Below are 27,881 nucleotides of genomic sequence, written 5' to 3'. Positions count from 1 at the left end.
AAAATTGAGGTCAAGTGGGAAATGAAAGGTACCAAAATTGGCAAGTACACAATAGATCATTTTCTTTTTTCTTTCTCTTCGAAAGAGATTGATCAACTTTTTAACTCCTTGGCGAAAATTGCGAAAGCATCTGCCTTAAGAGAAAATAACTGGTAAGCAAACCAGTATCCCAAATCCCGAAAATGGGAATACCGAAATTGGAGAAGAAATCTCGGAAGAAGGTTAACATGTGCGTATCAGTTCTATTAAAGAAACAAAAACGCAGTAGAAGGCGAAGGACATTCCGTAAGATCCTCGTCGGACAGATCCGGCTTTTCCCCCTCTAACGTCTGAAAGTTTTGACGTCACGAATTAATGGATCATCACAGCACATCATCTCGGTGAAAGTGGACACGGGGAACGCCCATTCTGGGGCCACGGATGAAGAAAGAAAAGTCAACACGTTTGCTGTCCAAACATTGTTTAGTGATGAATGGCGGGATTTTTACGCCAATCATGCGAAACTTCTGTGTGTGTGGAACGTGAAAAATGCCTTATCTATTTTTACAATAAAAGAAACGGCGAACAATAAGAAAAAAAAAGAAATGTATGTTTCACTTTCACTTGCTTATCGCCGTTCCTTTTTTCATGAGCCAAGCTCAATTGTTACATGTCACTCCGTTCCTTTGGCTGCAATCGGAACGAGGTGGATGTAGTAAAAGAGAGCGAACGCAAGTGAGTGTTTATGTCGTGTGGTGTTAACGGTACGAGGCAACCTGCATCGACGCCCAGCTGGGTAGTTATCCAAACAGAAGCGGCATTCTTCGACTCCATAGTGTCGCAGCATCGAATTGAAAAGAAAATAAAAGCAGAAATGTGACGTTTTTTAGTGGCTTCGACTCGAGCGGGACATGTGGGTCAAGGTAACGTTGGTAAAGTTTTCCAATTTTCACCACCTGACCGGTGGTGGTGGTGGTAAGCTTTAGTTTTCGGGAGAGAGAGAGAGAGAAAGAGAGACAGGGGGAGGAGGTAGTTCTTATCTCCAGCCCTCTCTAGTTCTCCTCCTCTTTTCCTCCACCTCCGAATAGATAACCTCGCTAGCTCTACAACTCGCCTCTAAATACCCTTAAGACGGATCCGTACAACCAGTAGATCCGCTAGTCTACTTCTGCACTTCAGCCGCACCGGTAGCTCTCAGAGACACTCGTCCGGAATTCCATTCATTGCATTCTTCTATGTAAGTCAAACTTTGTCTTTTTTCACGTATATTTTTATTTATGCCATTTGTGTGGGTATCGTGCATTGTTGTATGTAGTACATTTGTGACAACATCAGTGAAAGCGAGGCTTTAAAAATGCATCCAGTCTTGAATCAATAATTGAATCTTTTGTGCGATTTGGGGTCCAGTGATCTGGTTCACTTTCGCAAGTGCACGAAACCATACTTTTCCTGCGTGACATCATTAAAATCAGATCAGTGAAAGCTGTTGTGTTAGGACACTGTTGAGCAGCATATGCCAAATCTTCGGGGGGAAAGGTTTATTTCTTTAACAGGCGTTCGCTTTCACCTCTTTTGAATAATTTTAAGGAAATTAGCGGTCAGACATTGCCAATGCATATCAGTTACGAAGGGTGTATTCATTTTGTTCTTTCTTTTTGTTTGTCTGTATAGAAAGCGGTCGACGTTTAGCCACGTTCCAGCCTTTGACGACTTTTCGTATTTGGTGCCGTCGCTCCATTCCGGGAAGAAAACATTTCAACTGCGAAATTTTACCAACTTTCTAGTTAACAAAACAAAAAAATGGCTGGCTTTCAATTGGTGTGGCAACTGGCAGTAGTATGCGTTGTTCTCTTCTGGGCAGGCCAAGCTCAGGGACAGCTACCCGCCAGCAATGCAGCCGTCGAAGCTGCCATCCGCAACCCGCGCTATATGCGCCGCCAAATCAATTGCCTTCTTAACGAGTCACCGTGTGATAACATTGGTCGCACAATGAGGCGTAAGTACCCTATTTCAATTCCTGCCCTAAAAAAAGGGCGCAATTTCTAATCTAGTTTACTTTTAAAACAGAACTTGTACCAGCACTCATCAAGGGCCAATGTCCTGGATGTTCGCCACAACAGCACCAACAGGCCATGAAAGTAATGAACGTAGTCTCTCAGCAATATCCGGCCGAGTACAGCAGGATTTACTACACCTACAACCAGCAGGGATAAATAAACCTATATAATAATTAAAAACAGATTTATAATTTTAGAACCCAACACTGTTCGTCCTCCTTCCCAATTTATCAGAAACAAAAGTGCAGCAATACTGGGACCTTTAAAATTCTCTCCTTATATATAAGTTCTCTTACACCTTATCAAATTGCATAAGGCTTTTGATTATTTTGGTGACTTGCGTGAGTGGAAATTTTCATAATTCGTACGAATATTTTGTTATTTTGTATTTCATCACTTCGTTCATACGAGAAAGTAAACAATCGAATCAATACATGTAACTAAATGTCTGGATAAGAATGCAAAATGATACTTAAATTAAAAAAAAAAAACATTGGAATCACCTTGCGAAAATAAGGACACGATTTTTATAACTTATTAGGAACTATTCAAGGGTTGAAGAGGTCCACCGCCATTTTCTGCACGAAAAATGCCGTCCTGTCCCTGTTGATACCTATCGAAGAAAACCGATTGTTCCAATTAAAATGTGCAATTTAAAAAAGGGGACCGAAACGCTTACTTAAATCGACCATTGCCTGATAATGGAAAGACCTTGTGAAGGTTTCCCAAATGACTTTTTAATGAGTTTGATGCGTGAAAACGCACTTGGCAAACATGGCATTCATAAAGAGGTTCCACATTGCCCTGATGTACTTTACGTACGTGTTTTTGGAGCGTCGCAGGGTTACGCGCAGTAAAGTCGCAACCACTGACCTGGAAAAGGTATCCAGTTTACATAACACTTCTATTTTTAAGTCAAAATTTAAAGGAGATTAAAAATAAAATGCACGCATACCTCACAACAGTACCAAAGAGTATTGGCGTGAACTTCAAGATGCTTGCTCAAGTCTGTTTGCGACTTAGCACTGTAGCTGCAATCGGTTTCAGGGCAGGGAAACGGCCTTGACTCACTGTGGCAATATGAAATGTGCGTTCCTAATGAATGTGTGTTGGGGAAGCTACGTCCTCGACCCTCCTCATCAATCGGACAGTGTGAACATGTATAGACTAGTCGATGATAACGAACGTGTTCTCGTAAAAGACGTTCGGTAGGTAACAGTTTGCTACACTCGGAGCAGCGGAACTCATTTGCTATATTTAAAAAATTCAATTGGTTTAAGTGACTTTCTTTTAGTAGACTCACGTAAGTACCAACCATCTAAAGGAAGCTGCCTCAAACAGTGATCATGAAGCTTTGTACGAGAGGCAAAAAGACTGCCACAAGTTGGGCAGGCTAAAGACCTTTCTTGTGAATGACTCCTCAGGTGATCTCTAAGCTTGAACTTGTTTGCAAATGTGCTCTTGCAGTTTGCCCAAAGGCACTTCTTCTCCTTTTTCTCACCATTATCGTTTGTAATGGAGTGTGTATGAACATGCCAATAGAACTGTTGAACATTCAGGAACTCAAGCTTGCAGTCATCCCAGTAACAAATAAGTGGGCCTGATAGCTCTGGAACAGAATTTCGGGTTTGAGGATCTAGTTGACATCCCTGCAATGCGAGTTTCTCAATGAGGTTTGCACCAAGGCACTTGATCTTGGTATGGTATGCATGGTAGTATATATGCCGAATTATTTCTTTTTGGTCAGAAGTTTCAAAGCCACAATCTTCCCAAATGCACGTCAGGGATGTTTCTTCACCTGTGGTGACAACAACCACTTGACCAGCATGGTCAGCCACATGACTCAAGAAGAGCTCCATATTTTGGAACAACTGTCTGCAACTCCCCCAATCACAAATGAGAATAAGCTGTTCATCTTGAAGAAGGGAAGGATCGAGCTTAGGACGTTTCGGCTTTCTATGCGCCATTTTAACACAATGGTAGACCAGATCCTGCTAGACTATCAGTTCCCGCGTTGATATTCGACCACGATTCTAGTCATTCATCTTACGTACAAACTTGGAAAACTGGGCGTAGAAAAAGCCATCGTAATGAACCAAGCGACATGGCAATATTGAAAAATAAAAAGGCAATCTGTGATAAACACGTCTCTAAAACTTTATTGATTTTAATATTTCAATAAGCCTTTAAGGAGCAACACACAAAGCAATGGTTCAAGCAGAAGGTTTATGAACCTAGTAAACAAGTTGCAGAAAACTTTTTACTAATAAGCTTTCAGCCTTCCACTCAAGAGGATTTAATTGTATAAAACATTTTCTAGTATTTTTTTCGAGGCCAAGAGCAGACCTTAAATTGTTTCAAATACAATAAAGTGATTATTGTATGAGTTGCCACTCAGTGCTAGAATTAAAATATAAAAATAAAAACTAGAACCACTACATCTATCTCCGCATTGGCTACATTTTATGTATCCCTCCGCCTCATGTTTTTTCGTTTTCGATAAAGATTATAGATCTCAATGTCGAATTTCTGGAACTGCTTTGCACTTTAGGAGTTAAATATTTTCATTTGGTTTAATTTTCATTTGTTATATAATGTTTTTTGTTCAGCGGAGGTGGTCAATTTATGTGAATTCCTCAAGTAATTTTGCCGTGTCATTGCCGAATCGCCTGTGAGTGCAAGCTCTCTCGCTAGAGTGTAGTAGGCAGAAGGCAGCCGCCTGGCGAGTCGCGACTCGCTTTACAGAATGGCTGTTCTATTCTGCTAGGCGAACATGTATGTGTGTGTGTGTAAGCGTTTTCATGTGCCTCCCTCAGTTTTTGCCTGATCTTTTGCAAAATGGACATTAAACCCTTCGCAAATCAAAGTGATGGACCTTCATCTGTGACAGCAGGTAAGTTGAGAAATGTGGCTGAATGTTGGACATATTTGTAATGGCGAGTGAAACTCGATGTGTGCCCTCCCCTTGTTTGTCGTTGTCCAACAGAACTCTACTTCTTGATCGCTCGATTACTCAGCCATGGTCCTTGCCGAAATGCTTCCGAGGTGATATTTCATCATTCTGATTGTTTCAGTCATTTTGAGTACGGTTAAACTGACTCGTCTTTTTGTCTTGATCGTGTCGGCCCAGGCGCTGCAACGGGAGCTCGAGATACACGGGGTGAGTGCATAGCAATACTACTTTGACCTTGCCTATGTTTTCACATACAGACAAGTGTAAAGGGTCCGTCCGTTCGAGTCCGCGTCGCAACGTGGACTGCACGTGCTTTTCCATCCACCAAAACATTACATACACCTGAAATGATGACTATTTTTAGTTTGGTGTATTTAAATGTTATTGGCTTGTGTTTTTGCCATGTTTCTTATCTCTCGGCCGATTAATGTCTGATATCCCCAACTCACAAACGTTTTTTTCTGTATATTTACAGTTGCTACCAAAAAGGATCGATTGGCTCGGGAATGAACATGATCAAACTTATGCCCAAGTGGTAAGTTTTTTGTTCATCTTGTATTTAAGTTGAATGTTACTAGCAATCTAAGGCTATGGTCATGATGACTTGTCAAAATCTTGTCTACGGATAGTGTACGGGAAACATCTAACAAGAAAGCGAACGAGAAAGTAGGGGGAGGGATTCTTGAAATTAATTCCGAAACGCTCAGCTCGGAACGAGAATTTTTTTTTTCGCCGTTACGGTTCTCTCCCCAAGAGGAACAATGGCGGCCCCTGCGCATGAGAAAGAGCACACAGCAGAATCAGCACACGCCCCTCGGGCTATACTCATATGATCAAAGCTGGGCTCTGATTGGTCCGAGGAACACAAGCTACACCCGGGACACGCTACCTAGATCTGTAGTAGCTGTCTATGAGACTATAAACATACATAATTTTTGGAAGCACCCTTTGCACTTTTAATAATGGTTTTTTTTTAATATATAAATTTTTTTTTTCTTACAGTGCCAAAATTTTTCTCATATCGGTAGCAACCACTTATTAGAAGTATGCCGGCGATTGGGTCCATTAGTAGACAAGGAGGTGCCGACCAACGTCCGAGGTGTTCATTCACTTCTGGGTGCTGGACGACAGTCGATACTCCGGCGCAAAGAGAGTATTAATATATAATTTATTACATTAAATTATTTACAAACTGTAGCCAAAAAATTTTGGGAAATTGTAGATCAGGTCAGAAAACTCCATCGCGAGCACTATGTTATACGACAGAACAAGAAACCTCGGTTATTTCCACATGACATCACTCATCCACCTAATGCAGGTAAAATTAATTTGAAAAAACCGTTCCAAATAAGAGAAATAACTATCTATTATTATCAAGTTTCGCTGTTGTTCGGGCGTGAATTTACTGGGTCGTTCGACCAACGCGCTATTGCTCCCGCAAAACTCTACAGCCGGGTTCAGCTGTTTTGTCGCACTCTAGGTCACCTCTCAGCTGTTTATTGCGTCCTTTTTGATCGGACTGGCCAATACATTTTCACGGTATTGTGACACGCGTCCATAAATTATGTCATTGCACAAAGCTAAATAATTCTTGCAGGGAGCTGATGATCTATTAATCAAAATCTGGAGTGTTGTTACGGGCCGCTTATTGTCCACTTTACGCGGCGCCGCAGCAGAGATCGCCGATTTGGCCGTTAGTTGCGATAATTCGCTACTGGCTGCCGGATCATGCGATAAAATTGTTCGCGTCTGGTGCCTTCGTACTACTGCCCCCGTAAGACTATTTCAATTAGCTCTTCAACATATTTGCACAGCTACAGTTCTACATCACTTTCGTTCTTTTTTATAGATTGCAGTATTGACTGGTCATGGAGGTACAATCACTTCAATCAATTTTTGTCCTGCAGATAGAGGCTCGGTTCACTACCTGGCATCTACTAGTTCTGATGGCTCGGTTTCCTTTTGGGAGTATGTTAAAGAGCCGGGGCAGACACCGAAATTCTTGTAAGACAATTAAAAAAAAAAATTATGGTTAAAATTATCTCATTTAGCATTTTGTTTTGTTCTTCCAGTCCTAGACCACACAAGTTCAACGAGAAAATCAGGCCCGGTCAAGCTCAAATGTTGTGTGCTTCCTTTAGCCCAGGTGGCATGTTTATGGCTACTGGTTGCGCAGATCATCATGTCAGGTAAACTAAGCTGCGAGTGCTTTACAATGTATAGTTGCCTATATTTTTTTGGATCGCAGGGTATATGCCATGTTTGGACAAGAAGGACCCGAGCGGATCCTAGAACAGGAAGCTCATTCCGATCGAGTCGATTCTATTCAGTGGGCCAACACTGGCCTGCGATTCATTTCGGGTAGCAAGGACGGAACGGCGTTAATCTGGCGATATGAAAAGCAAGAGTGGCGAACTGTCCGATTGCGAATGACTTGTCGTCTCGAAGGTGCTGCCAGTGCAACTGCCGAAGAACTGAGTCAGAAGTTGAAAGTTACCATGGTGACTTGGAGCCGTGATGATCGTTGGCTTATCACGGCCGTCAGTGATTTTTCCATCAAAGTTTGGGATTCTTCAAGTGGTAAGATATTATTTGGATACATTACTCCAAATTAAGGATCCAAAGGCTTACCTTTTTTTATGCATTAGGTATCTTGCGCAAAGAACTGAGAGGGCACGAAGGCGAAGCATTTGTATTGGAACCTCACCCTTACGATCCCAATGTGCTATTGAGTGCTGGGCACGACGGTCGCCTGTTAATCTGGGATATGACTAAGGGAGAGGTGATGAAGTCCTTCTTAAACTTCATTGAAGGGCAAGGGCATGGAGCAGTCTTTGACGCCAAATGGAATCCATCCGGCTCAACGATAGCTGCCACCGACTCGCACGGCCATTTATCAATCTATGGCATAGGTAAGACGTATTAGTGCTATTTTGAAACTATATTTTAATTGACGTTCTTAATTGATCTTTAGGGCCGAGTGAATCGTTTAAGAAACTACCCAAAGCCATTTTTTTCCATACGGACTATAGACCGTTGATTCGGGATGCTCATCATCATGTGCTGGATGAGCAAACGCAATTGGCGCCCCATTTGATGCCTCCTCCGTTCCTAGTCGATAGTGAAGGCAATCCGTACCCTCCCCATATGCAAAGACTGGTGCCTGGGAGAGAAAATCTTAAGGATGATCAGCTGGTCCCTACTGTGGTTGTCAATGCAAACGGCGAACAAGAAATTTTGGCTGGAGTTGAGATGCCTGTACCACCCGGTGCTGAGGTCGCGAACAACCCGCCAGTTGTCGTGTCCCCTCCGCAATTCGCTCCTCAACGAACTCGGTCCAACATTGATCAGATGATTGCCGAGTTGGCCCAGCAGCAGGAAAGGCAACGAAATCGACCTCGTTCTTCCACAACGGCCGCAGCTGCTGCAGCGTCGGGAACTAATTCATCAACTTCTAGCGTTCCACCCAACAGCGATCACTCGTATACGTCTCGAACACCCCACACCGTCCATAACCGTCCGTTACTTGTCGCATCTGGCAGCACCAATTCTCCCAGAGCATCTGTTACACCCGATCCAGCACTTAACGAAGCTGATGCTGAGGCTGCCCAGAATGATGATTCCGTCAATCTGTCAACTGAAGCCACTGCTTCCGAATCTCTGCCCGGTTTCAGCCGCCGCATTATTGTGAAACCACTCACCGTAGGCCAATTGGCCAGCATAAAAAACGAAAGACAAGGCTGTGCCGACGAAGAAGTGACTTTGTTCTACCAAGAGGTCCAGCGCAAATCTCCCAATATCTTCCTCAACACTTCCGTTTCTCCAGGCATCACCGCTTTGTTGGCAGCCCGTTCGCGCGGCGTCAGTGATGATGGTTGGTCGCCATCTCGTCCTAGACGTGCTCATCCATCTCGTCCAGCTCGAACCTTCCAGCGAGAACGCAATGTAGTCCCATCACCTGCTCGTTCACGTATGCCGCCTGTTTCACCTGCTAGACGCACTAGTGCTGTAATGGCACCCCCTCAACAACCGAACCAGCAACATAACTACAGGACTAGAGCTAATCGAACGACCAATGGAACTCGGGACCGCATCAGAGAAGGTGCCAGTGATGGAACGAGAGAGAGAAGTCGACGTGTAGTTAGACGGGTGGTTTCAACAGATGAAGACGAAGAGGTGGATATTGAAGTAGAGGAGAGAAGGACCAATCGCCGTACATCACCGAGAGATGAAGATTCTGGCGACGAAGAAGAAACTCGACGAACCCGAAGCAACGCTCGCCAACGTCCACAAACCCGTAACGGTGATGCATTATCGACAAGTGATTCAGATGACAGCGAAAGTGAAAGCGATCTTGCCAGTGATCTACTGGATAGCGATGATTCGGATTCGGAGACACGCGGGTCATCGTCTTCGTCATCTTCTGAATATTCGGATTGGACAGCCGAAGCAGGAGTCAATTTGGAACCACCAAAGAGGACTAGAAAGAAGGTTTATCGAAGGCCACGTTGCCTGTCGAGTGAAGAAGAGGTAGTGACAACAATTATGTTCGTTTGGTTATTAATTAATTAATTTTTTTTTTTTTTTTTTTTTCCTCTAGACTACGACTGCATCAACTTCTGCCCAACCAGCTAATGCTGAAGCTGAGGAAGGTGAAGGGAGTCAGCCTGGGCCGAAGAAAAGACGTGCCCCGATTCCTAAAGCGGGATCAGGTGGATTGGACCGTATTCCAGAGAGCTTCCGACCATCCGAATGGTTATCGTCGGTGGTCCCACGTAGGCAACCTTTCTACCCACAAATGGGTGACGAAGTCATCTACTTTAGACAAGGTTTGTTCTTTAAGTTTTAGTCTGTTAAATCAAAATTAAAATCTGTTTCTGAACACAGGTCACGAACAATACGTTGACGCCATAAACCAGAAGAAACTCTTCGACCTCAATCCGCGTTCACTTCCCTGGTCCAGTCAGACCATTCGTGAACAAGAGTTGGTCAAAATCATTGGTATTAAATACGAAATTAAACCTCCAAGGCTCTGCTGCCTAAAGGTATTTAATTCTGTTCTTTGTTAGCCACCAATCACTGACCTTCATTTTCATTTACAGCTCGGTTTAATGGATCCTGCGACTGGCGTGTTGACAGGCGAATCGTTCACTTTAAAATATCATGACGTCGCCGATGTGCTTGATTTCTTGGTGCTAAGGCAAAATTACGAATTAGCTATTCAACGTAACTGGCAGCCTGGAGATCGATTCCGTAGCATCATTGATGACTTGTGGTGGGAAGGCCAGTTAGAGACGCGTGAACCTTTTCAGCCACAGTGCCCCGATTCCATGTTCTTGTGTTACCGCATCAGGTTCATTTTTACATGTTCAGTGTTCAAAGTTGGACACGTTTTAATCTGTTGTCTTTGCATAGATGGGATAACGATGAAGTTGATCGCCTTAGTCCATGGGATTTGGAGAAAATCGATTTAGAAAGGAGACCTACAAGTGCTGGCACCGGCGTCCCAGTGATACCTGCCGAGATCGCCATGACACTGTATCAACCGCGGGCCGAAGATTGGCCTCCAGGTGGTGATCGAGATTCAGAGTGCGATCGCATCGCAGCCGGAATCAGCCAAGTTATGGGTCTAGCCATAGCCGAACCTTTTGCTGCGCCCGTCGACCTTAACTTGTACCCATCTTACGCTTACGTCGTTGAATATCCAATGGATCTATCCACTATAAAAGCAAGACTGGAAAATCGCTTTTATCGCCGCGTGACTGCCGTTCAATACGACGTGCGTTACGTCTTCACCAACGCGTGCAAATTCAATGAACCCAAATCAGATATTGTGCGATCGGCTTCCATCATTTCTGACCTGTGTCTCGAAATAATTCGCAATCGCGATTCTGTGGATGCTACAGCTTTGTATCATCAACTTGTGGAGAAGTATAAAATTCGCGACGAAGGTGCACATGAAAACGCAACGGCCGGCCCAAGTACTAGCAAGGGAGCTAATACAAAAAAGAATGAATCTGCGCCCAATACTCCCAACACCCGTTCAAGGAGTCGTCGTAATTCTGAACACACGAACTCAGAGTCAGATGATGATTCGTCAAAAGCCAAAGGCAAAAATGGAACAGACAGTGTTAAATCAAAGGTAAATGGCTAATTCTCCCTGTCAAGTGGTGGACGCGCTGTTCATTCATCGTTTACCTAATGTTTCAGGAAAAGAAAATTAATACTCGGATAGCTAAAGCAGCTGCGCTGAGCTGGAAGCAGCAGTGCAGGGATTTACTGGAAATGTTGTATAATTCTGAAGATGGGGGACCTTTCCGGGAGCCTGTCAGCATCCTGGAAGTACCTGATTACCTCCAGGTTATTGATCATCCAATGGATTTGCTGACAGTACGTGAACAGCTTCAGGTCAGCAATTATGCCACACCGATGGATTTCGCAAAGGACGTCCGCCTTATCTTTGAAAATTCCAAAAATTTCAACACCAATAAGAAATCCAGAATTTATGCAATGACAGTTCGCTTATCAGCTGTTTTTGAAGAGCACATACGAAATATTCTTGCTTCTTATAAATATCGTAAAAATACCGGAAGTAAGTTAAGGTGTTAAATTTAATTTCAAATTACTTAACCTAATTGTTTCCTCCTTTTTAGGGAAATCCAAAAGTCCGCATTCAAAAGGCACCAAATCAAGGAAGGGCAAATCTTTGGCCCCACCTAACGCGGCTAGGGGCACTAAACAAGAGAATGGCGTCGAACCACCAAGAGAAAACATTAAAATCGTTCTTAGTCGCGTTAGCAAAGGGCAGGTAAGAGATTTTCTTTACTATTTGTTTACTCATAAAATGAAATTCCATTTCAAAAATTGCATCTGTTAGATTGTCGTCCAGCCAAGTTCTTCCACTATAACAACTGATGCTGGTGTTGGATCGGCCCGTAGACGCATCCTCGAAGAAGATGAACCTGGTGCGTCGAATCACACCGTCCTTCCCAATGGAAATTCGCTTCATACCAGTGAAGATATCGATGTGAAACCTGGTCCTAGTGGCTTATCTGCTTCCGCATTGGCACCTACGACTAACGGCTTAGGTAAGCGCGGACCGAAGCGAAGGATCGTCAGTGATGATGACTATGAAGAAGAGGAGGACGACGACGACCATGAAGCAACCCTACTCATTCCTAAAGAGGAAAGTAGTTTAGGGTCTCCTGATCAAAATAAATCTCAAGAAGATCTGACTAAAGGAAAAGCCTTGAAAAAACGAGACGCTTCTGCTGTTTTGAGAACTGGCCAAGAAGAAAGCAGCTCTGAAGATGAAAAACCGATCAGGTAGGGCAAAGAATGAAAACGTCTTGCATTCATTTGAATATTTCAATTAACTTTATTTTTTATTTATGCAGCCAAAGGAGGCGGTTACCCGTGGCCAAAGTGCCTGTTCCAGTGGTTAAAGAAGAAGACGTACGCCCATCAAGTAGTTCATCCAACAGCAGCTCGGTCAGCAAAGGCAATAGTTCTAATAGTGGAAGCTTGTGCGAAGATGGAAGCTCTTTACGACGCTCAGGTCGGGCCCGCCGTAAACCCAAAAGACCTTTTGATTCAGAGCCCAGCGAAAACGAAGAAAAATCCCCAGCACTAGCCGAAGGTCGAAAAAATCAGCCGAGGGCCGTTCGCACTCGAAATGGTGGAAAACGCACCGTTCGTTACCGCGAGGACTCGGAGGACGAAGCTAAAAAGAGAAATAGCCGCCAAACAGGTGAGTCGAAAGGAAATAGCAGTCGACTGGCCAGAAAAGCAAACAGTGATAATGACGATGATGACGATGACCACGAGAACGAGGATCCCATAGTAAAAAAACAAGAAAACGGAAGTATCAAAAGATGTAGCCGACAGTCTGCTCAAGAAGCATCCAAGAGGTTACGTACAGACTTGGCCACATCGTCCGATGATGACGATGTACCCTCCATACCTACATACGCCGTGAGCAGCCGAGGAAGGCTCCGCAAGATTATCAATCATTCGCACCAGGACTCATATTCTGAATGAAACAATGTTGGATCACAAATTGACTCATTGACAACACAAAAAAAGCAGTTGATAACCCTCTTGGTGCAAATTTCAAGAGCCGGTTTGGCGTTTTTTTTTTATAGATGGAGCATATTCCTCGTCGCCGCCTATACCTCACCTTCCACTAAACACATACCCTTCCAAATTTTCTTAACTAGATGACATGTCATGACTGAAAAATGATCTCTTAACTTCCCCTTAAACCAGAAAAGCATGGGCACCTATCCTCTATTTACTCCTCCCAGAGTGGCCTAATCATAAATTGAATATAGTTCACCAATTATTATTTTGCACATGCATTCTTTATGTTTGATTATTTCTTGTTTCTTTGACGATCCAACTTCCTTACTCCTTATAGAATAATCCCCATTTTTTTTTTTGCTATCAGATCGTGTTTCTTTTGCATGGAAGCAGTGCCTTTTGCAGTGACGAGTAACACATTTTTGTCCACTTGCCAAATAGGTTACGTTTGAATAAACATCCGTGTCTTCTAACTACAAGTATTACTTGACAAAGGCGAGTTTCTCTATTTGCATCGTAAAGGATGTTGGAAAATAATGCAACAAAATAAATTACAAGTATTTTGCGAGAATTTCTTGGGCTTCAGCAGCCGCCCCGAGCTTTTGTAGGACTGCAGCGACATCTTTGACATGCTTGCGACCGGCAGTTGTTGTACTATCTGCATTCTGGGCCAGTGACATTGTTGTGTCGATCAGTGGTTGAAGCTGTGATGCACCTGGCGCCATGGGTCCCAACCAATTTCGAGGCAGCGATTCAGCGATCCAACGAACCTTGTCCAAGGTATCAGGGTCGCTAGCGTTGCCTCGTACAGTCGTCTTGGTCAACGGTAGAAGCATATACTTTTTAAAAAGTTTGTCGATGGAAACACTTCGTAACTGCGAGTCATCTACCACGGCCTGTAAATAGAGGCAGTATTTTTAAAACGATCGACTTTGTTTCTATTTTTAAGATGCCAATACCTGCCAGTGAAGAATATTTCGTAAAAGTTTTGCAGCCGACCAGAATTGTCTGTTAACGAAGCCAGGATTTTGTGCTGCAAAGTGGAAAGGAATAAAAACATCTTGATCCACGGCACATTCGAATTTTTCAACAGCAGCCGTTAACAAGGCTTGTATAGTTTTGTGGCCGGCAAGAATAGGATGCTCTTCCGTCAAATTCTTGACCAGTTTGACTAAGCGATTCGTTTGACTGGTTGAACAAGGATCGTATGCCGCTTTAACAACCTATCATCAAAATATAAATAAAGCGCATTCTCAAACCAAGAACATTAGAATTACCTCAACAACGTAGGGAACAACAGAAATTTCAAGTGTTTTTGAAACGACAGGTGGGTCCTGATCTTTTTCTTTGACTGCGGAACGCATGTCGTACTGAGCTAGCGTCTGGAACCATTTGCTTTTGTTGATCAATGTAACTTCTTGTTCCAAAGGGTTCCACAAGGACTGTAGCAGATGCCAACGCACGATGCAGCCGGCCAGACGAGGTAAGAATAAATCTACGTATGCGTTATTATAGGAATCCTTCTCACGGGTCCGCCACTCGTCAAACCGTTGAGCGATGATCTCGAGCGAACAGAACTCTTCTAGAGTGTCTTCGAACAACCGATTGGATTCTTCCAGTATCTTGTCTATTACAGTAGGTAAATTAATGAGTTTTATTTAAGATGATAAAAATTATAAATGATTCTACCTTTCTCGAGATTGAACGACGATGCCTCTTTTTCAACAACCTCATCATCAGATGAGAGTCCTTCCTTATGCCTAGAGGAATCTTTTCGACTGTTACGTCTACGCCTTCGACGAGCTTCACGCTCCGCCGTCCGGGCGAGCTTGTCGGGATTAATAGATTGCACAATCACAGACTGAATGGCACAGTCGCTGGCCTCGTCCCGAACGTCTTCGCGTCGCCGTTCGGCTAAATAACGATATCGTCGACCTAACTGAGCAAACCAACGTTTTTCCAAAGCTTCCACTTCGTAGTACTAGGTTAAACAAAAGTAAGTAGAGATGAAGCAACCAGTGCACGATGGTTGATGTATTAAACGTACCTTTGTTGTAAGGCAATCGGCTAAATCGTGGACGTAACCGCGGGTAACCTGGAAATAGTGATACCTATCAGATAGCTGAGGTCGTTCTGTTTCGAGACGCTGAACTTCCAATCTGCACTGTGAAAGATCCGATTCCATCCGTTCCATATCACTAACATGGCGTCTATGCACTTCATCTAACCCCGATAAGCTAAATTTTCAAAATATTTGATTAATAATTTTACAGGCACACTTGTGATAGGATGTCTACATACCGCTCGCGTAACTTTTCTTTCAATTCTAATGGAGTAGGCAGTGGGGCTAGTTTGCTGAGATCGGGGGCCGACAACGTAGTCTTAACAGGAAGAGAAGGAGCAATAGGTCCTTTCAGAATCTTTTCTTTAGACATCGACCTGGAAGACGTTGAAGGCCCTTCTTCGATGTACTTATGCTGGAGGGTCATTTCTTGATAAGCCGCTTCAACCTGACGTTGGCGGATGGCCTTTTGGAATTGCTGTTTCTCCCAGTCATCTTCATCGTCGCTTTCTTCTTCGTCATCTATATTTACAACGTAAAATGTTTGTCAAGAAGATGAAAAATAATAATCCAAGCGAACCTTCTCTCTCAGCCGCCAAGAATGCTTCTCTTCGTTCTTGCTTATCTTTTGTTAGAAGGTCAACCGCAAAATCCATTCTGCCATCTTCAGCCTCGTCTTCATCACTCTTATCGTTTTCGTCCTCTCGTACAAGCCTCGCAGATGTGACAGTGGCCTGAGATTCCTTCTCGTAATCTGGCATATCGTCCAATTTAACGTAATCAGCAAGACCACCAAGCTCTCTCGCCTGTTGACGATGCTTTCTTGCGGCATGGATCATCGCAGCATCTGGAATGGCACCATCTGTAAAAAAAAAAACAATTTGAAGATTAGAAACTTTTAGAAAGTAAGTAGTATTAATGAGCAAGAAGTAAACAAATACAAAATTCTTGTTTACAAAACAGAATATATGAATTGGATCAGATGAAAACTCAGCCCAAACAAATGATAAAAGTTTTCTTGCCCTACTTTCCAGGACATTCCTGAACGGGTCAGGCCGTCTAAATTTGACGCCCTCATCTGCACTTTCTTCTTCTGAATCCGACCGATATCCAGCCATCTCTGCTTCACGCCCAGTGAGGATTAAATTCTTTGGTGCTTCAGTGAGGTTGGTTATGGGGGCATGGTTTTCAAGCTGTGGTTGTTTTTCTTCTTGAACAGCTTCTGGCAATGCCTTAGCAGTGGTCTTCTGCTCCTGTTCCTTCAGTTTCCTGTCTCTCTCCATTCGTTTGGCAATTCTTCGACTCTGGGAAGATTTTTTGATCTGGAATGTTTCAACTCCCTCATCTTCCTCCAAATCTTCCTGAAAACTAAGAATACTCGTTTTCTTTTTGATCTCTGAAGCAGCAGCTTTTGGCGGTTTTGTCGAAGGTTTGTTGTTGCCGGATGCTGAGGACGGAACACTTTCGACCTTGATTGAGGGTGCAAGATTATCACCATCCTCTTCATCACTTGCTGCCGTTCTTTGACGCAGATTTTTTTTCGGTTTCTTAAAAAGTGACATATTTATTATGCGCAATTACAAATCAAAAACAGGAACGAAATTTAAGTTTCTAGCGTTTTTGCATTCGGGGAAAACGATTTCGACAGCCGACATTTAGATTTGACATTGCCAAACTTAAAAATTGAAATTTGTATCGACAAATTTACAAATACGAATTACAATTTATACATACTAGGTAATAAATAATACAAAAACCGTGTTATTTTTGTTTGAAACGTTTTTCAAAAAAAATTTGTAGAAAAATATTTTGAACACGTTGAACTCTGCCTTGATGGAAGATTGGCGCCTTACTGTCAGTCCGGCACTTGCACATTGCTAATGCGAACTTGCAATTTTCTAAGTGTGGTTGTCGTTTTGAAATTTCGTAATATTTTGTCTTTAAAAGCTATACAGGCACTGAGTATATAAACATTTAGTAATGAAGCGTTCGGCCCCTGATGTCGATGGAATTGAAAGCCGGAAGAAACAGTGTGTTAATAGTAATATCTAATTTTCAGAAATTGGTTACCTTTCATTTAACCAACTGATCGATTATTTTATGTGGGATTAAGGTAACCTATCAACTCATGTTTCTACAGCTGGGTGTGAAACAAGTGAAATGAGGAATGACAAAGAGGTGAAAAGGGCAGGTCCTTTTGTGATAGGACCTCGGCTGGGAAATTCTCCTGTCCGCAGCATTACACAATGTTTAGCAAGAAAATCCAAAACAGATGAATTTTATACATTGAAAGTGGGTTGGTGATGAATGTCATCATATATTTCGTAAAATTTTTAATTTATTATATAAAATTAGATGCTTATTATGAAATCCCTCAATGAAGAAACCCAGGATGAGAAGCAAGGAAAAATGTTGTTATTAACTGAATATAGTCTCCTGTCCCTACTACATGATCAACCTGGGGTTATTCATCACCATGGGTTTTTCAAAGTATTAACATAAAAATTTAGTTCCTAAAACTCTTTCCATTAAAATTAGTCCTACCCCAGGACTTGGCATATGAGGAACAGGAACTTCAAAATGGAACAGTAGTTATTACTGGGAATAAAGTCAAAAGGCTCAATCTCATCCTAGATTGTCTTTCACCAAATGACTTCTGTCCTTATTCTCACAACTATGTCAACCTTCAGCAGTATGTCATTAAGGAGAAAAAATTGACTGAACAGGAAAGCCTTTGGATATTTAGAGAAATTGTCTGTGTAGTAAAAAGTCTTCACCAAGTATGTTATTAGTTGAGTTGGTGAGAGCTTTGCAGAATTGCCTTCTAAATTTTCGCTAACCTTAGAGAAATATTGTCCACAGAGATTTGAAACTTGGTAATTTAGTGCTGAACCGACAAAACCGACGCATTACTCTCATTAATTTCTGTCTGGGGAAGCATCTGGCAAACGAAGAAGACCTGTTGCGTGATCAGAGAGGTTCTCCAGCGTACATTTCTCCAGACGTTCTGAGTGGCAAACCCTACCTAGGTATTATAATACCTTCTCTTTGTTTCTTAATGAAAATACAATTTCAGTTTTTTAATGGATGCAGGCAAGCCGTCGGATATGTGGGCCTTGGGAGTCGTATTATTCACTATGCTCTATGGCCAGTTTCCATTCTACGACTCGGTCCCTCAAGAACTCTTCAGGAAGATCAAAGCCGCCGAATTCACTATTCCCAGGTAAGAATCATATATGCTAGTGTCGAAATCAAGTGAAAATACTTCTATTTGATCAAATGGTAAGGGACGGTCGTGTCTCGGATAGCACTACGAGGCTAGTTCAACGTTTACTGAATCTAAATCCACACCAAAGGCTAAAGGCTGACCAAGTCGTCGATGTGCTCGACTCTGCTATAGCCGTAAGCCATTTTCCATCTTCATCAGCCGATCTGTCCTTATTACAGGTTAGCAGTCAAATACACGAAATAGAATAAAATTTTGAATTTATTAACTAATTTTCATTGCAGGTTGTTCCGGATGCTGATTGTGATTTGCCAGTGGATGAAGCAGAGGTTCCAACATCGAAGCCTGTCAAGGGGATTTCGGGATTCGAACTTGTATTACAGCAGCTTCAGGTATCCAATTGCGTTGATTAAATTTAGGGATTTAGCTTTAAAATTGGTTCTTCTAGGCTATTGAAGAATCAACTGGTAGCCTCTTGGCATATCATTCAGTCACAGTTCCCGGCTTAAGCCCATTTCAAATAATAAAGAAGCACGCAAATACCAGTGAACATCATGCGCATTTAAATTTTCTCTCGTCACTTGGCCGTCAACAAGGATCTGTGCGTGCCCTCAGCACGGAACAGATGAATCGGTTTCGTCATTTACTACCTCCGCGAATGATGACCTCCCATCAGCAGTTCCACGAGGGAACAAGTGCTACAGCAGTACAAAGAATAGCATCATTTTCTTCTTACATGTCACAAAATAATTTGTCGGCCTTCTCACCTGCTACACCAACGTTACGTAATAGTTAATGCCATTCTCTGTGTAAGGATTGCTAAAACGATCTCATTTTCTATTTTAAGGCACGGTGAATCCAACATTTTTCCCACCGAATTTTCTGTCGCATCGGTTGCAACAACTGCAACAACAACATCAACAGCTATCACCGGCTTCGTTAGCTTCAATAAACGGTACCCGCCGGATCGCCATTGACTCTCCAATATCGTCGACATCGCGACAAGAGGAACAATCTGAGGAACCAGATTAAAACACAGACATCATCCGTGTCCCACTTTCTCCACACATACTCCTAAAGCTTTATCGTATAAAGCCGAGCTAAGTATTTTATGATGCATGTAAAAACAAACGCAATTTGTAATCGTACACTATCTACATTTTGAATTCTGCATGTCAAATTAGTTCAAAAGCTATAGAATTTTTTGAAAGGTTTGAGATACCAGGATTTGTAAAAATTAAGAAACCCGTTGGAGTTACCCACTGCGTTACAGGTCCCGGTATTGAAGTTAAATTGATAGCCATATGGGCACATTGGTGCCTGAGGTATGCTCGGAGGGACAACCTGTACAGGGGGAGCTTCAACTTCGATGGAGCGAATGAGTTCCGGAGTACAACAGGGTCCGGGAGGGCCAGGGTATCCAGCGGGTCCGGGAGGGCCAGGGTGTCCGGCGGGTCCGGGAGGGCCAGGGTGTCCAGCGGGTCCGGGAGGGCCAGGGTGTCCAGCGGGTCCGGGAGGGCCAGGGTGTCCAGCGGGTCCGGGAGGGCCAGGGAGTCCGGGAGGGCCATCAGGTCCAGAGGGTCCGGGAGGGCCAGCAGGTCCAGGGCGACCGGGAGGGCCATTCTCAGCTCGTGGGGTTTCTCTTCCTGGCGGTATGCCAATGCGAATGCTTGTGCCACTGGGAGCTGCAAGCTCTTCTGTTGTTTCTGGGTAGTCACAAGTGCAGATGTTCTCCATATCGGGACCCTCGTCATCTACAGACTTCCCATCTTCTGCGTTTCTGCTGGATGCGTCCTCTGCGCCGGTCGTGGTGTGACCCACCACTAGGGCAATGAATATGAGAGCTATAAGCATACCTTTATGCGAATATGGCAGCTCAAGTGAGCTACAGTCCCCCTGTCCAGTGTTAAATGATAGAGAATCTGAAACTACCTGCCATTTTTATACGAAAGCTATGTACTTACACTGTAAAGCGTTTCCCAAACGATAGCGACTGACAAGTTTCCCTTTTCTTTCTACATTCTTTTGTGCCGTTCATAGAAGCAGTGAAAGTTGAAAACGTTGATCAAGCACCGTTTAATCCAGTGCTTCATTATATGACATAGTTAAGGAATGGACTGAACCCTTGTGAGAATTGTTCGTCTATTTCCGATTCCGTTCTTTTATTTTGTTTTTTATTTTTAGATGTATTATGTCTTCATTGTTAGCTCATTAACGTTTGTTATTTATCATTTCTGCAGTTGCGCAATGGAATTGTAAATCACACTCTTTGAAAGAAAAAAAATACCTATTTTTTCCTGTGCGTCTGTAATAGGAATAAAGGTTCTATGTCCTATTTATCTATCCTTAAGCTATTGCTTCCAGTGTTTTTTTTTTGTGCTAAAACCAATTTAATGTTTCTTCTATACTATATTTTATTATTTATTTATTTGTTTGTTCATTTATTTACTCCAAAATGTTTTCTTACAGGTTCTTTCCAATATTGTGCAATGCTTATGAAAAGGGTAGTTCCCATCGCATCTACACTACTCCAATCTTCAAAAATCTTAGGTACGATTTTTTCAAACTTCATTCTTTCGAAAAAAGTATAGTATTATTATTTTTTCTTCAATGTGTATTCAAAAAACAGATTTTAAACTATGCATCTACTACATTACTATTCTTGATCACTACAATTATTTACGTGAACCAAATAAATTTATAAAAGGACTGTTCTGATTAAAGGAAATCTGAGGAGGGAACCCGGAAAACGAATAAGATCCGTAATTGATATTACGGCTAGGAGAGTTGCAGTCTTGAGTGTAGATGTTAAACTGATAGCCGACTGGACAGCGTCTGCCGGATGTTCGTCTCTTGCCATCGGTCGGCCGCGACAGTTTTCCTTGGCTAGGACGACTGTTCCTCGAGCTTTCGATATTCTCTTGCGGCCTTTCATCTCCTTGATTTCGTGAGCTGGATTGAAGGTTAAAAATAATATTTGTAGTGCCAGGTGGAAGTAAAATGGTTTCCTCTTCTTCTTCTTCCTCTTCTTCGGGCGCGGGAGTAGTGGCTTCTGTGGTGGTAGATCTTTCCTTATGACGACTCGTTGTGGTTTCTTCACGTCGACGTTCTGTAGTTGTTTCTTCACCTCGTTGTTCTGTAGTTCTTTCTTCTTCATGACGTTCAGTAGTTGTTTCTTCTCTTTGACGTTCTGTAGTTCTTTCTTCACCTCGACGTTCTGTAGTTGTTTCTTCTCTGTGACGTTCAGTTGTTCGTTTTTCTTCTTCTGTACTGGTTCGCTCTGTGGGACGTTCTGTCGTAACGGATTCTGTTGTAGACCTCTCCGTGGAGCTCGGCTCCTCGGTTGTAGCTTCGGTATGCTCCTCTTCAGCTCTTAAATCCTCTGGTTCACCAATGTATTCTTTGCCTTCACCTGGAAAGATTTCGATGTTCACTTTTCCTTCAGGATGCAATTCCGGTGGAACGCTTATGACAATACTCGAGCCACTGGGAGCTGTCATCAAATCAGATTTTTCCGCAGAAGACTCTTCTTCTTCTTTTCGCTCTTCGGATTCTCGAAATTCTTCTTCTACCTTTTGTTCTGCGGATTCTTTTGCCCTTTCCTTTTCCCTGCGTTCGGCTGATGATTCCTCTTCCTGTTCCTTTGATTCTTCCTCTTCTTTGCGTTCGGCGGATTCTTTGGCTCTTTCTTTTTCTCTGCGCTCGCCGGATGATTCTTCTTCTTCTTCTTCTTTACGTTCACGAGATTCTTGAGCCTCTTCCTCTACTTTGCGTTCAGCAGATTCCCGTGCCATTTCCTTTGCTCTGCGTTCAGCAGACGATTCTTCTTCGTCTTTGTGTTCGCGGGATTCTCTTGCTTCTTCCTCTACTTTGCGTTCGGCTGATTCTTTTGCTGATTCTTTTTCTCTGCGTTCAGCCGATGATTCTTCTCTCTCTTCGTGGGGTTCTTTAGATTCTTCCTCTTCTTTGCGTTCACGGGATTCTCGGGCCTCATCTCCGGCTTTGCGTTCAGCTGATTCTCTGGCTCTTTCCTTTTCCCTGCGTTCGGTCGATGATCCTTCCTCTTCTTCTCGTTCACGAGCTTCCCGAAATTCCTCCTCCACTTTACGTTCGGCGGATTCTTTGGCCTTTTCTTTTTCTCTACGTTCAGCGGATGATTCTTCCTCGTCTTTCCGTTTTCGCTCTTCTTCGATTTCGTTTTCAAGTAATTCTTTAGCTTTTTCCTTTTTCTTGCGTTCGGCGGATGATTCTTCTTCTTCTTTTCGTTTTTCGGATTCTCTAGCCTCTTTTTCTTCCTCGGATTCTCTAGCCTCTTTTTCTTCCTCGGATTCTCTAGCCTCTTCTTCCACTTTGCGTTCGGCTGATTCTTTGGCTCTTTCCTTTTCCCTGCGTTCAGCCGATGATTCTTCCTCTTCTTCTCGTTCACGAGCTTCCCGAGATTCTTCCTCCACTTTACGTTCGGCGGATTCTTTGGCCTTTTCCTTTTCTCTACGTTCGGCGGATGATTCTTCCTCATCTTTTCGTTTTCGCTCTTCTTCGATTTCATTTTCGAGTAATTCTTTCGCCTTTTCCTTTTTCTTGCGTTCGGCGGATGATTCTTCTTCTTCTTTTCGTTTTTCGGATTCTCTAGCCTCTTCTTCCTTGGATTCTCGAGTCTCTTCTTCCACTTTGCGTTCGGCTGATTCTTTAGCTTTTTCCTTTTCCCTGCGTTCGCCCGATGACTCTTCTTCTCCTCTCTCTTCTTCGGGTTCTTTAAACTCTTCTTCTACTCTGCGTTCGGCAGATTCTTTCGCTTCTTCCTTTTCAAGCCGTTCCCTAGATGATTCTTCTTTTCTGCGCTCTCCGGATTCTCTCGATTCGCTAGATTCACTGGATTCGCTCGATCCTTCTTCTTTTTTACGCTTGTCGGAGTCTCTAAGCCGTCCCTCCTTGCGCTCAGTTGGGTCACCATTGGCCACCAGTTCGAAGACCTTCTTTCCACGCTCCGGGACGGACACTTCAAGCCGCATTTTGATGGGACGTTGGACTTCGGCTGCGCGTTCAGCTTCTTGTTTTTCATGTTCGTGCCGTTCTTTAATTTTCTGCAGCTTGGAATCAATTTTTTTCATCTCTTCTGACAAATTTCGTAGGAAAGTATCGCGAACATTTTCTACCTCGTGAATAACTTCAGTTAAATTGGGCTCGTGATCTTCCGGATTCCTTTCAGCCTCCGCACGCCGTTCAGCCGAATTACGTTTGTCCAAATGGACGCTCCTGGCCGTGGAGTAATGCGCCACTAAACCGATAAGTAAAAGAACTTTAAAAATCATTCCAAAATAATTGTTCGATAATATTGAGATAGTTCAAAACTATTGACTCGAAGTCAACTGATTGATTATCTGAAAAGCGCGGGCTTTATATACCTGTACTTTACCTGCCGTATGAAGCGTTTTTCCAACGACGGTGACGGTTAGTTTTATTTCTTTTTCGTGGAACTAGTGAAAGTTATTAGTTCGGCAACGTACCCCCCCGTATTAAAAGAATTAAAGGCTACCTGGCTTGCAATGCAAAACGAAGGAATGGATAAAACGACCATGTTTCTACTGAATACGGTATGTTTTCAGTTTCTTTATTTTGAAATTTCAATGTACCAACGATTGTTTACGTCGTCCTGACGATGAACCGGAATCACCATTTGAATTTTACATGCATTTTGTCAGGTAAAAACTCTAGGGATTATATGAGGCTTTAATTCCCTGCAGCTCCGTGTCTCAGCTTAATATTTAGCTTCGCCAAAAATAACTGAAATGCGTTAAACTTTTGAAGAAACTAAGAGGCTATTACAAAAAAAAACATGAACGCTTTAAGTGTCATAACATCCTATTATAAAGAAAAATAACGCGGTCATCTCAGAAGCTGGAAAAAACCCTTTCGGCATTCACGAAAGACGTCCCATCCGTTTCAAATTGCTCGACCTGATTTACGATCACCATCCAAAACTGTCATCGTATTGTATACAGTGGGGCATTAATGAGAAAGTGGTGAAACCAGTGTGAATGAGCTAATGTGTCATCGCGAAGAATTTTTTTTGTATTGTAAACAAACAAAACCTCAAATTCAAGAAAAACAAGAAATCTTAAAGGTACTTCGTGACACACTAAGCAAAACATCGTCAAACCTTTTGTCTCTTTATTGATTTTTTTGGGTTTGCCGAAGTAAACGAAAAAAAAAAAGGTCTACGAACGCTAACAGAAACCCGTGAAAAAATTGATTTCCGCCTTTTCAGTGCATCAAAGCGAACGTGAGAAGATTTATCAATAGACACGCGTGAGAGTCCGGCACCGGAAACTTGTGTCAATTGTAAAGAAAGGCGAACAACTAGGAAGAAGAACAACCCGGATATTGATTGTCCTTTGCCTTGTATCAGAAGTCTTCATCTATTTAGTAGATCAAGTTGTATTCAACATAACAATCATAAAAGGGTCACCTTCTGTTACGCAAGCAAACTCAACCCGTTCTAATACGGCAATAAACCAAAGTAATTTGTCTTAGAACAGGTTAAATCCACCTACAATTGGGCGGTGACTTCTAACCCAAAAACCACTAGGCTTCTTTGCTTTCGGACATCAGTCTTAGAAGTGAGTCGACCATGAAAACTTCTAGATTTAAATCTCGGACATGTTTTTTTATTCGTCTATTTTGCTCGTTACTCATTTTAATGACATGTGAAGTGGAATCTCAAAATGTGGTAGCAGTTAATTACACCGTACCCACTCTGTCTGCAAACGCAATACCAATATCACAGCGAACTGGGAAAAGTCTTCCTGGAGGAGGTTGGATGGACAAGTTACTAGCGCCATTACGTTCCTTAATGGGCACTCGTGCATACGATCCATGGCGCTATTTTATGTCAGTGAAACGTCGTGAAGTGAATGAAAGGAGGTCATCTTCTTCCTCTTCATCAAGATATTTCTCCACGTCAATTCCAGCGGAATTCGATGCCCGTCTACGGTGGCCCAACTGTCCAACAATAGGGGAAATATTCGAACAAGGCCCTTGCGCTTCCTGTTGGGTATTTGCAGTTCAGTCACGTTCAAGGTGCATAAATAATTATTTTATTCTTTAACAGGCTGTAGTGCCCACTGATGTGATGAGTGATCGTATATGCATCCATTCCGGAGGTCGTCACGTTGTACGCTTGTCCGCTGGAAATTTACTCGCTTGTTGTCGCATGTGTGGTAAAGGTTGCAAAGGCGGATTTCCTGGAGGAGCGTGGATGTACTGGTCAGTTCAGTTCGTTAACTTTTTTTTTTTTTTTTATATATATATTTTATTTCTAAATCCATTCAAAAGGAAGAAGCAGGGCATCGTTACAGGGGCATCCTACTCTTCAGATTACGTAAATCTTAAAATTGTGAGTGACTATGGAAGAAAAATTATTTTTATCTCCATTTAAGGGTTGTCAAAATTATCAATTCTTTCCGTGTTACCAACCGAGGATTGAAGGATCGCCCAAAATTAAATGTCCTAAAACTGAAAACACTCTACTGCAATGCCAAGAAACATGTAGAGCATCGCATGCAAGAAGTTACAAACAAGACCTCTATTATGGTAAATTGGTTAACTTATCAAATTTGCTTTACAATAAAATCAGTTCCCGATTGATAGGTGAGAGTGTTTATAGAATACCCAACGACGTTCAGGCCATCCAAGTGGAAATTCTGGAACATGGGCCCGTCCAAGCAAATCTAAGGATTTATGAGGATTTTCTGTACTATAAATCAGGTTAGTGTGCAATAGGATTTTCTCTATGACTGTGACTGATCTTTATTGATCAGGTGTTTACCAGCACAAAAGCGGCAAAGGTTTAGAATACCATGCTGTTAAATTATTTGGCTGGGGAACTGATGATGACGGCACTCCATATTGGTTGGCTGCTAATCCATGGAGCAAGCGCTGGGGCAACGGAGGTTTCTTTAAGATTCTCCGAGGATCCAATCATGCGGAAATAGAAGATCACATTATGGCTGGAATACCTAAATTGGCTGCGACCGATGTAGATGATAACGAACTTAATTTAATTTAAAAGCGTAAGAATTATTTAACAATTTAATTTCCACAAACAATTATTTTATTATGAAAAATGTGCATAGAACACAATTGTATTATGGATCGGGCGTGCGAGATCATTCGGTCTGAAAACGTTCTAACTGCTACTCTTGTGAAATGGAAAATAAGTTAATCAAATAGAAAATTAAATTAAAACCACAGAGAGTCAAGACTGTCACAATACTGCTACAACATAACTGACTTAGACAAAGAGCATATTCTGTCATGGCACCAAAATTCAGATTAATCGTTCTTCGCTAGTTTGGCTGGGATGTTAGAATGGGTAGGTCCCACAGAAGGCGCTTTTGCTGATGCTTTAGCAGCCTCTGCTTTATCTTGGCGTTCAGTTTGCCACTCCACCACCAACCGACATGTCAACATAAAGAAGAAGACTAGAGCTGGGGCAGAGCGTTCTAGCTTGTCATCTACTGCCCAATGCAAGGAAATTGCAGCAATCATTAAAGAAAGTAGAATCCAGTTAGCTAACTGCTTTGTACGACCTGCAGATAAAGGAATCAGTGGGCACTGAGTAAAAACAATGTCATGATTGAGATATAGCTTACGATGTGGGATGAATGTAAGAGCAATGCCACAGACAATTTCAAGGCCACCAACTATACGGCGATACCATTTTGAAGGTATTTTTACATTCAGCCAGCGTGCTAATGGTATAATTTTGGCATATTTTACATATTCTTGTCGCTAAACGATGAAATGATATTCACATTGTTAGGCAGCTGAATATGTAAGAAAAACGTAGATTTCCACGTACCAAATCCTTATGAAGTTCTTTGCTGATGTAGGGTGTAATCTTCATAATCCCAACAAATATGAAGAACAATCCTAAGAATATAGACAAACTTTTTAAAACGATAGACGCCATGAATAAAATTTTCGCTGTACAACTGTCGTCCGCCGCTGCACTCTACACAACCCAAGTATCTAGTGTCAAAAAAAGCAAAATGCAAATAATTTATACACCGTTGTCGCTAAAGTTGATTCTCTCTAAGTCTAACTTTAATAGTTGAAAAGAAAAGGATAATCCTTGCTAACTGCCGTGTTTCTACCTGTTTTAATAATTTTGAAAATATTTTTGTAATGACTGATGCCAGTTTTTGTAAGTGATTACGAACTGGAACGCAGGCATGGGGTGGTAGGACCGGTAGCGGTACGGCGTAAAAAGTTTCGAGATGACACATGCATTGGTCATGCACCTTGGTCAAAGAAAAATTTCAATTTACACTTCATAGATGAAGCATATCTATTACCTAATTTCACTTGTTTGCTTACTGATAAAGAAAGAACTTGATGTTGCGTAACAATATTAACACGTATTCCCACATGGCCAGTGTATCATTGTTGTACAACATGTACTCATTTAGAATAATTTAATTGGAAAAAAATCAACACAGTGAGAATCCAGATAAATGAAAA

At 42.4% G+C, this 27,881-nt stretch overlaps 9 protein-coding genes across 11 annotated transcripts; 4 read left to right on the top strand and 5 right to left on the bottom strand.

Annotated features, from left to right (window-relative positions):
• The first annotated feature begins 1,057 nt into the window (after positions 1 to 1,057).
• Positions 1,058 to 2,485, top strand: LOC130693843 (uncharacterized). The gene is made up of 3 exons (XM_057517069.2): positions 1,058 to 1,216; positions 1,651 to 1,975; positions 2,047 to 2,485. Exons 2-3 carry the CDS (start codon positions 1,780 to 1,782, stop codon positions 2,190 to 2,192), a joined length of 342 nt encoding a protein of 113 aa, XP_057373052.1. The 5' UTR covers positions 1,058 to 1,216; positions 1,651 to 1,779; the 3' UTR covers positions 2,193 to 2,485.
• Positions 2,407 to 4,284, bottom strand: LOC130693813 (histone H4 transcription factor-like). The gene is made up of 4 exons (XM_057517030.2): positions 3,352 to 4,284; positions 2,992 to 3,287; positions 2,716 to 2,909; positions 2,407 to 2,649 (listed from the first exon to the last, which is right to left on the bottom strand). Exons 1-4 carry the CDS (start codon positions 4,001 to 4,003, stop codon positions 2,574 to 2,576), a joined length of 1,218 nt encoding a protein of 405 aa, XP_057373013.1. The 5' UTR covers positions 4,004 to 4,284; the 3' UTR covers positions 2,407 to 2,573.
• Positions 4,285 to 4,570: 286 nt separating this feature from the next.
• LOC130693845 (bromodomain and WD repeat-containing protein 3-like) lies at positions 4,571 to 13,544 on the top strand. Its single transcript, XM_057517072.2, has 21 exons — positions 4,571 to 4,929; positions 5,023 to 5,081; positions 5,167 to 5,196; positions 5,465 to 5,524; positions 5,992 to 6,142; positions 6,212 to 6,307; positions 6,368 to 6,528; positions 6,587 to 6,763; positions 6,839 to 6,993; positions 7,062 to 7,178; positions 7,238 to 7,569; positions 7,638 to 7,901; positions 7,964 to 9,519; positions 9,590 to 9,818; positions 9,877 to 10,034; positions 10,092 to 10,342; positions 10,405 to 11,131; positions 11,200 to 11,581; positions 11,643 to 11,797; positions 11,867 to 12,315; positions 12,387 to 13,544. The coding sequence occupies exons 1-21, from the start codon at positions 4,875 to 4,877 to the stop codon at positions 13,027 to 13,029; spliced, it is 6,207 nt and encodes a 2,068-aa protein (XP_057373055.1). The 5' UTR covers positions 4,571 to 4,874; the 3' UTR covers positions 13,030 to 13,544.
• Positions 13,545 to 13,585: 41 nt separating this feature from the next.
• Positions 13,586 to 16,798, bottom strand: LOC130693799 (PAX3- and PAX7-binding protein 1-like). Its single transcript, XM_057517011.2, has 8 exons — positions 16,161 to 16,798; positions 15,714 to 15,995; positions 15,373 to 15,655; positions 15,119 to 15,308; positions 14,761 to 15,052; positions 14,349 to 14,698; positions 14,031 to 14,294; positions 13,586 to 13,967 (listed from the first exon to the last, which is right to left on the bottom strand). Exons 1-8 carry the CDS (start codon positions 16,693 to 16,695, stop codon positions 13,623 to 13,625), a joined length of 2,541 nt encoding a protein of 846 aa, XP_057372994.1. The 5' UTR covers positions 16,696 to 16,798; the 3' UTR covers positions 13,586 to 13,622.
• A 213-nt stretch (positions 16,799 to 17,011) lies between these two features.
• On the top strand, positions 17,012 to 19,683 carry LOC130693849 (serine/threonine-protein kinase 40-like). 2 transcript variants are annotated; one of them, XM_057517076.2, is made up of 10 exons: positions 17,012 to 17,174; positions 17,247 to 17,425; positions 17,489 to 17,623; positions 17,683 to 17,913; positions 17,979 to 18,162; positions 18,227 to 18,356; positions 18,421 to 18,580; positions 18,644 to 18,751; positions 18,808 to 19,144; positions 19,207 to 19,683. In XM_057517076.2, exons 1-10 carry the CDS (start codon positions 17,114 to 17,116, stop codon positions 19,389 to 19,391), a joined length of 1,710 nt encoding a protein of 569 aa, XP_057373059.1. In that variant the 5' UTR covers positions 17,012 to 17,113; the 3' UTR covers positions 19,392 to 19,683. The 2 variants fall into 2 exon arrangements, with proteins under 2 accessions (XP_057373059.1, XP_059350676.1); XM_059494693.1 differs by lacking the exon at positions 17,012 to 17,174 and having other exon boundaries at positions 17,314 to 17,429; positions 19,207 to 19,682.
• On the bottom strand, positions 19,545 to 20,213 carry LOC130693829 (collagen alpha-3(IX) chain-like). The gene has a single exon (XM_057517050.2). It carries the CDS (start codon positions 20,211 to 20,213, stop codon positions 19,545 to 19,547), a length of 669 nt encoding a protein of 222 aa, XP_057373033.1.
• Positions 20,214 to 20,952: 739 nt separating this feature from the next.
• LOC130693189 (trichohyalin-like) lies at positions 20,953 to 23,802 on the bottom strand. Its single transcript, XM_059494684.1, has 2 exons — positions 22,709 to 23,802; positions 20,953 to 22,654 (listed from the first exon to the last, which is right to left on the bottom strand). Exons 1-2 carry the CDS (start codon positions 23,666 to 23,668, stop codon positions 21,035 to 21,037), a joined length of 2,580 nt encoding a protein of 859 aa, XP_059350667.1. The 5' UTR covers positions 23,669 to 23,802; the 3' UTR covers positions 20,953 to 21,034.
• Positions 23,803 to 23,827: 25 nt separating this feature from the next.
• LOC130693814 (cathepsin B-like) lies at positions 23,828 to 26,596 on the top strand. 2 transcript variants are annotated; one of them, XM_059494695.1, is made up of 7 exons: positions 23,828 to 23,950; positions 24,059 to 25,410; positions 25,468 to 25,622; positions 25,692 to 25,737; positions 25,796 to 25,949; positions 26,007 to 26,123; positions 26,177 to 26,424. In XM_059494695.1, the coding sequence occupies exons 2-7, from the start codon at positions 24,988 to 24,990 to the stop codon at positions 26,422 to 26,424; spliced, it is 1,143 nt and encodes a 380-aa protein (XP_059350678.1). In that variant the 5' UTR covers positions 23,828 to 23,950; positions 24,059 to 24,987. The 2 variants fall into 2 exon arrangements, with proteins under 2 accessions (XP_059350678.1, XP_057373014.2); XM_057517031.2 differs by adding an exon at positions 26,492 to 26,596 and having other exon boundaries at positions 23,850 to 25,410; positions 26,177 to 26,428.
• LOC130693837 (novel acetylcholine receptor chaperone-like) lies at positions 26,447 to 27,381 on the bottom strand. Its single transcript, XM_057517059.2, has 3 exons — positions 27,220 to 27,381; positions 27,011 to 27,149; positions 26,447 to 26,947 (listed from the first exon to the last, which is right to left on the bottom strand). Exons 1-3 carry the CDS (start codon positions 27,328 to 27,330, stop codon positions 26,691 to 26,693), a joined length of 507 nt encoding a protein of 168 aa, XP_057373042.1. The 5' UTR covers positions 27,331 to 27,381; the 3' UTR covers positions 26,447 to 26,690.
• Positions 27,382 to 27,881: the final 500 nt, after the last annotated feature.

This window comes from Daphnia carinata, chromosome 3 (genome assembly GCF_022539665.2).
Source record: "Daphnia carinata strain CSIRO-1 chromosome 3, CSIRO_AGI_Dcar_HiC_V3, whole genome shotgun sequence".
NCBI classification, from domain to species: domain Eukaryota; kingdom Metazoa; phylum Arthropoda; class Branchiopoda; order Diplostraca; family Daphniidae; genus Daphnia; species Daphnia carinata.
Note: the sequence above shows the minus strand (reverse complement) of the source record. Positions and strands in the feature narration are given on the sequence as shown.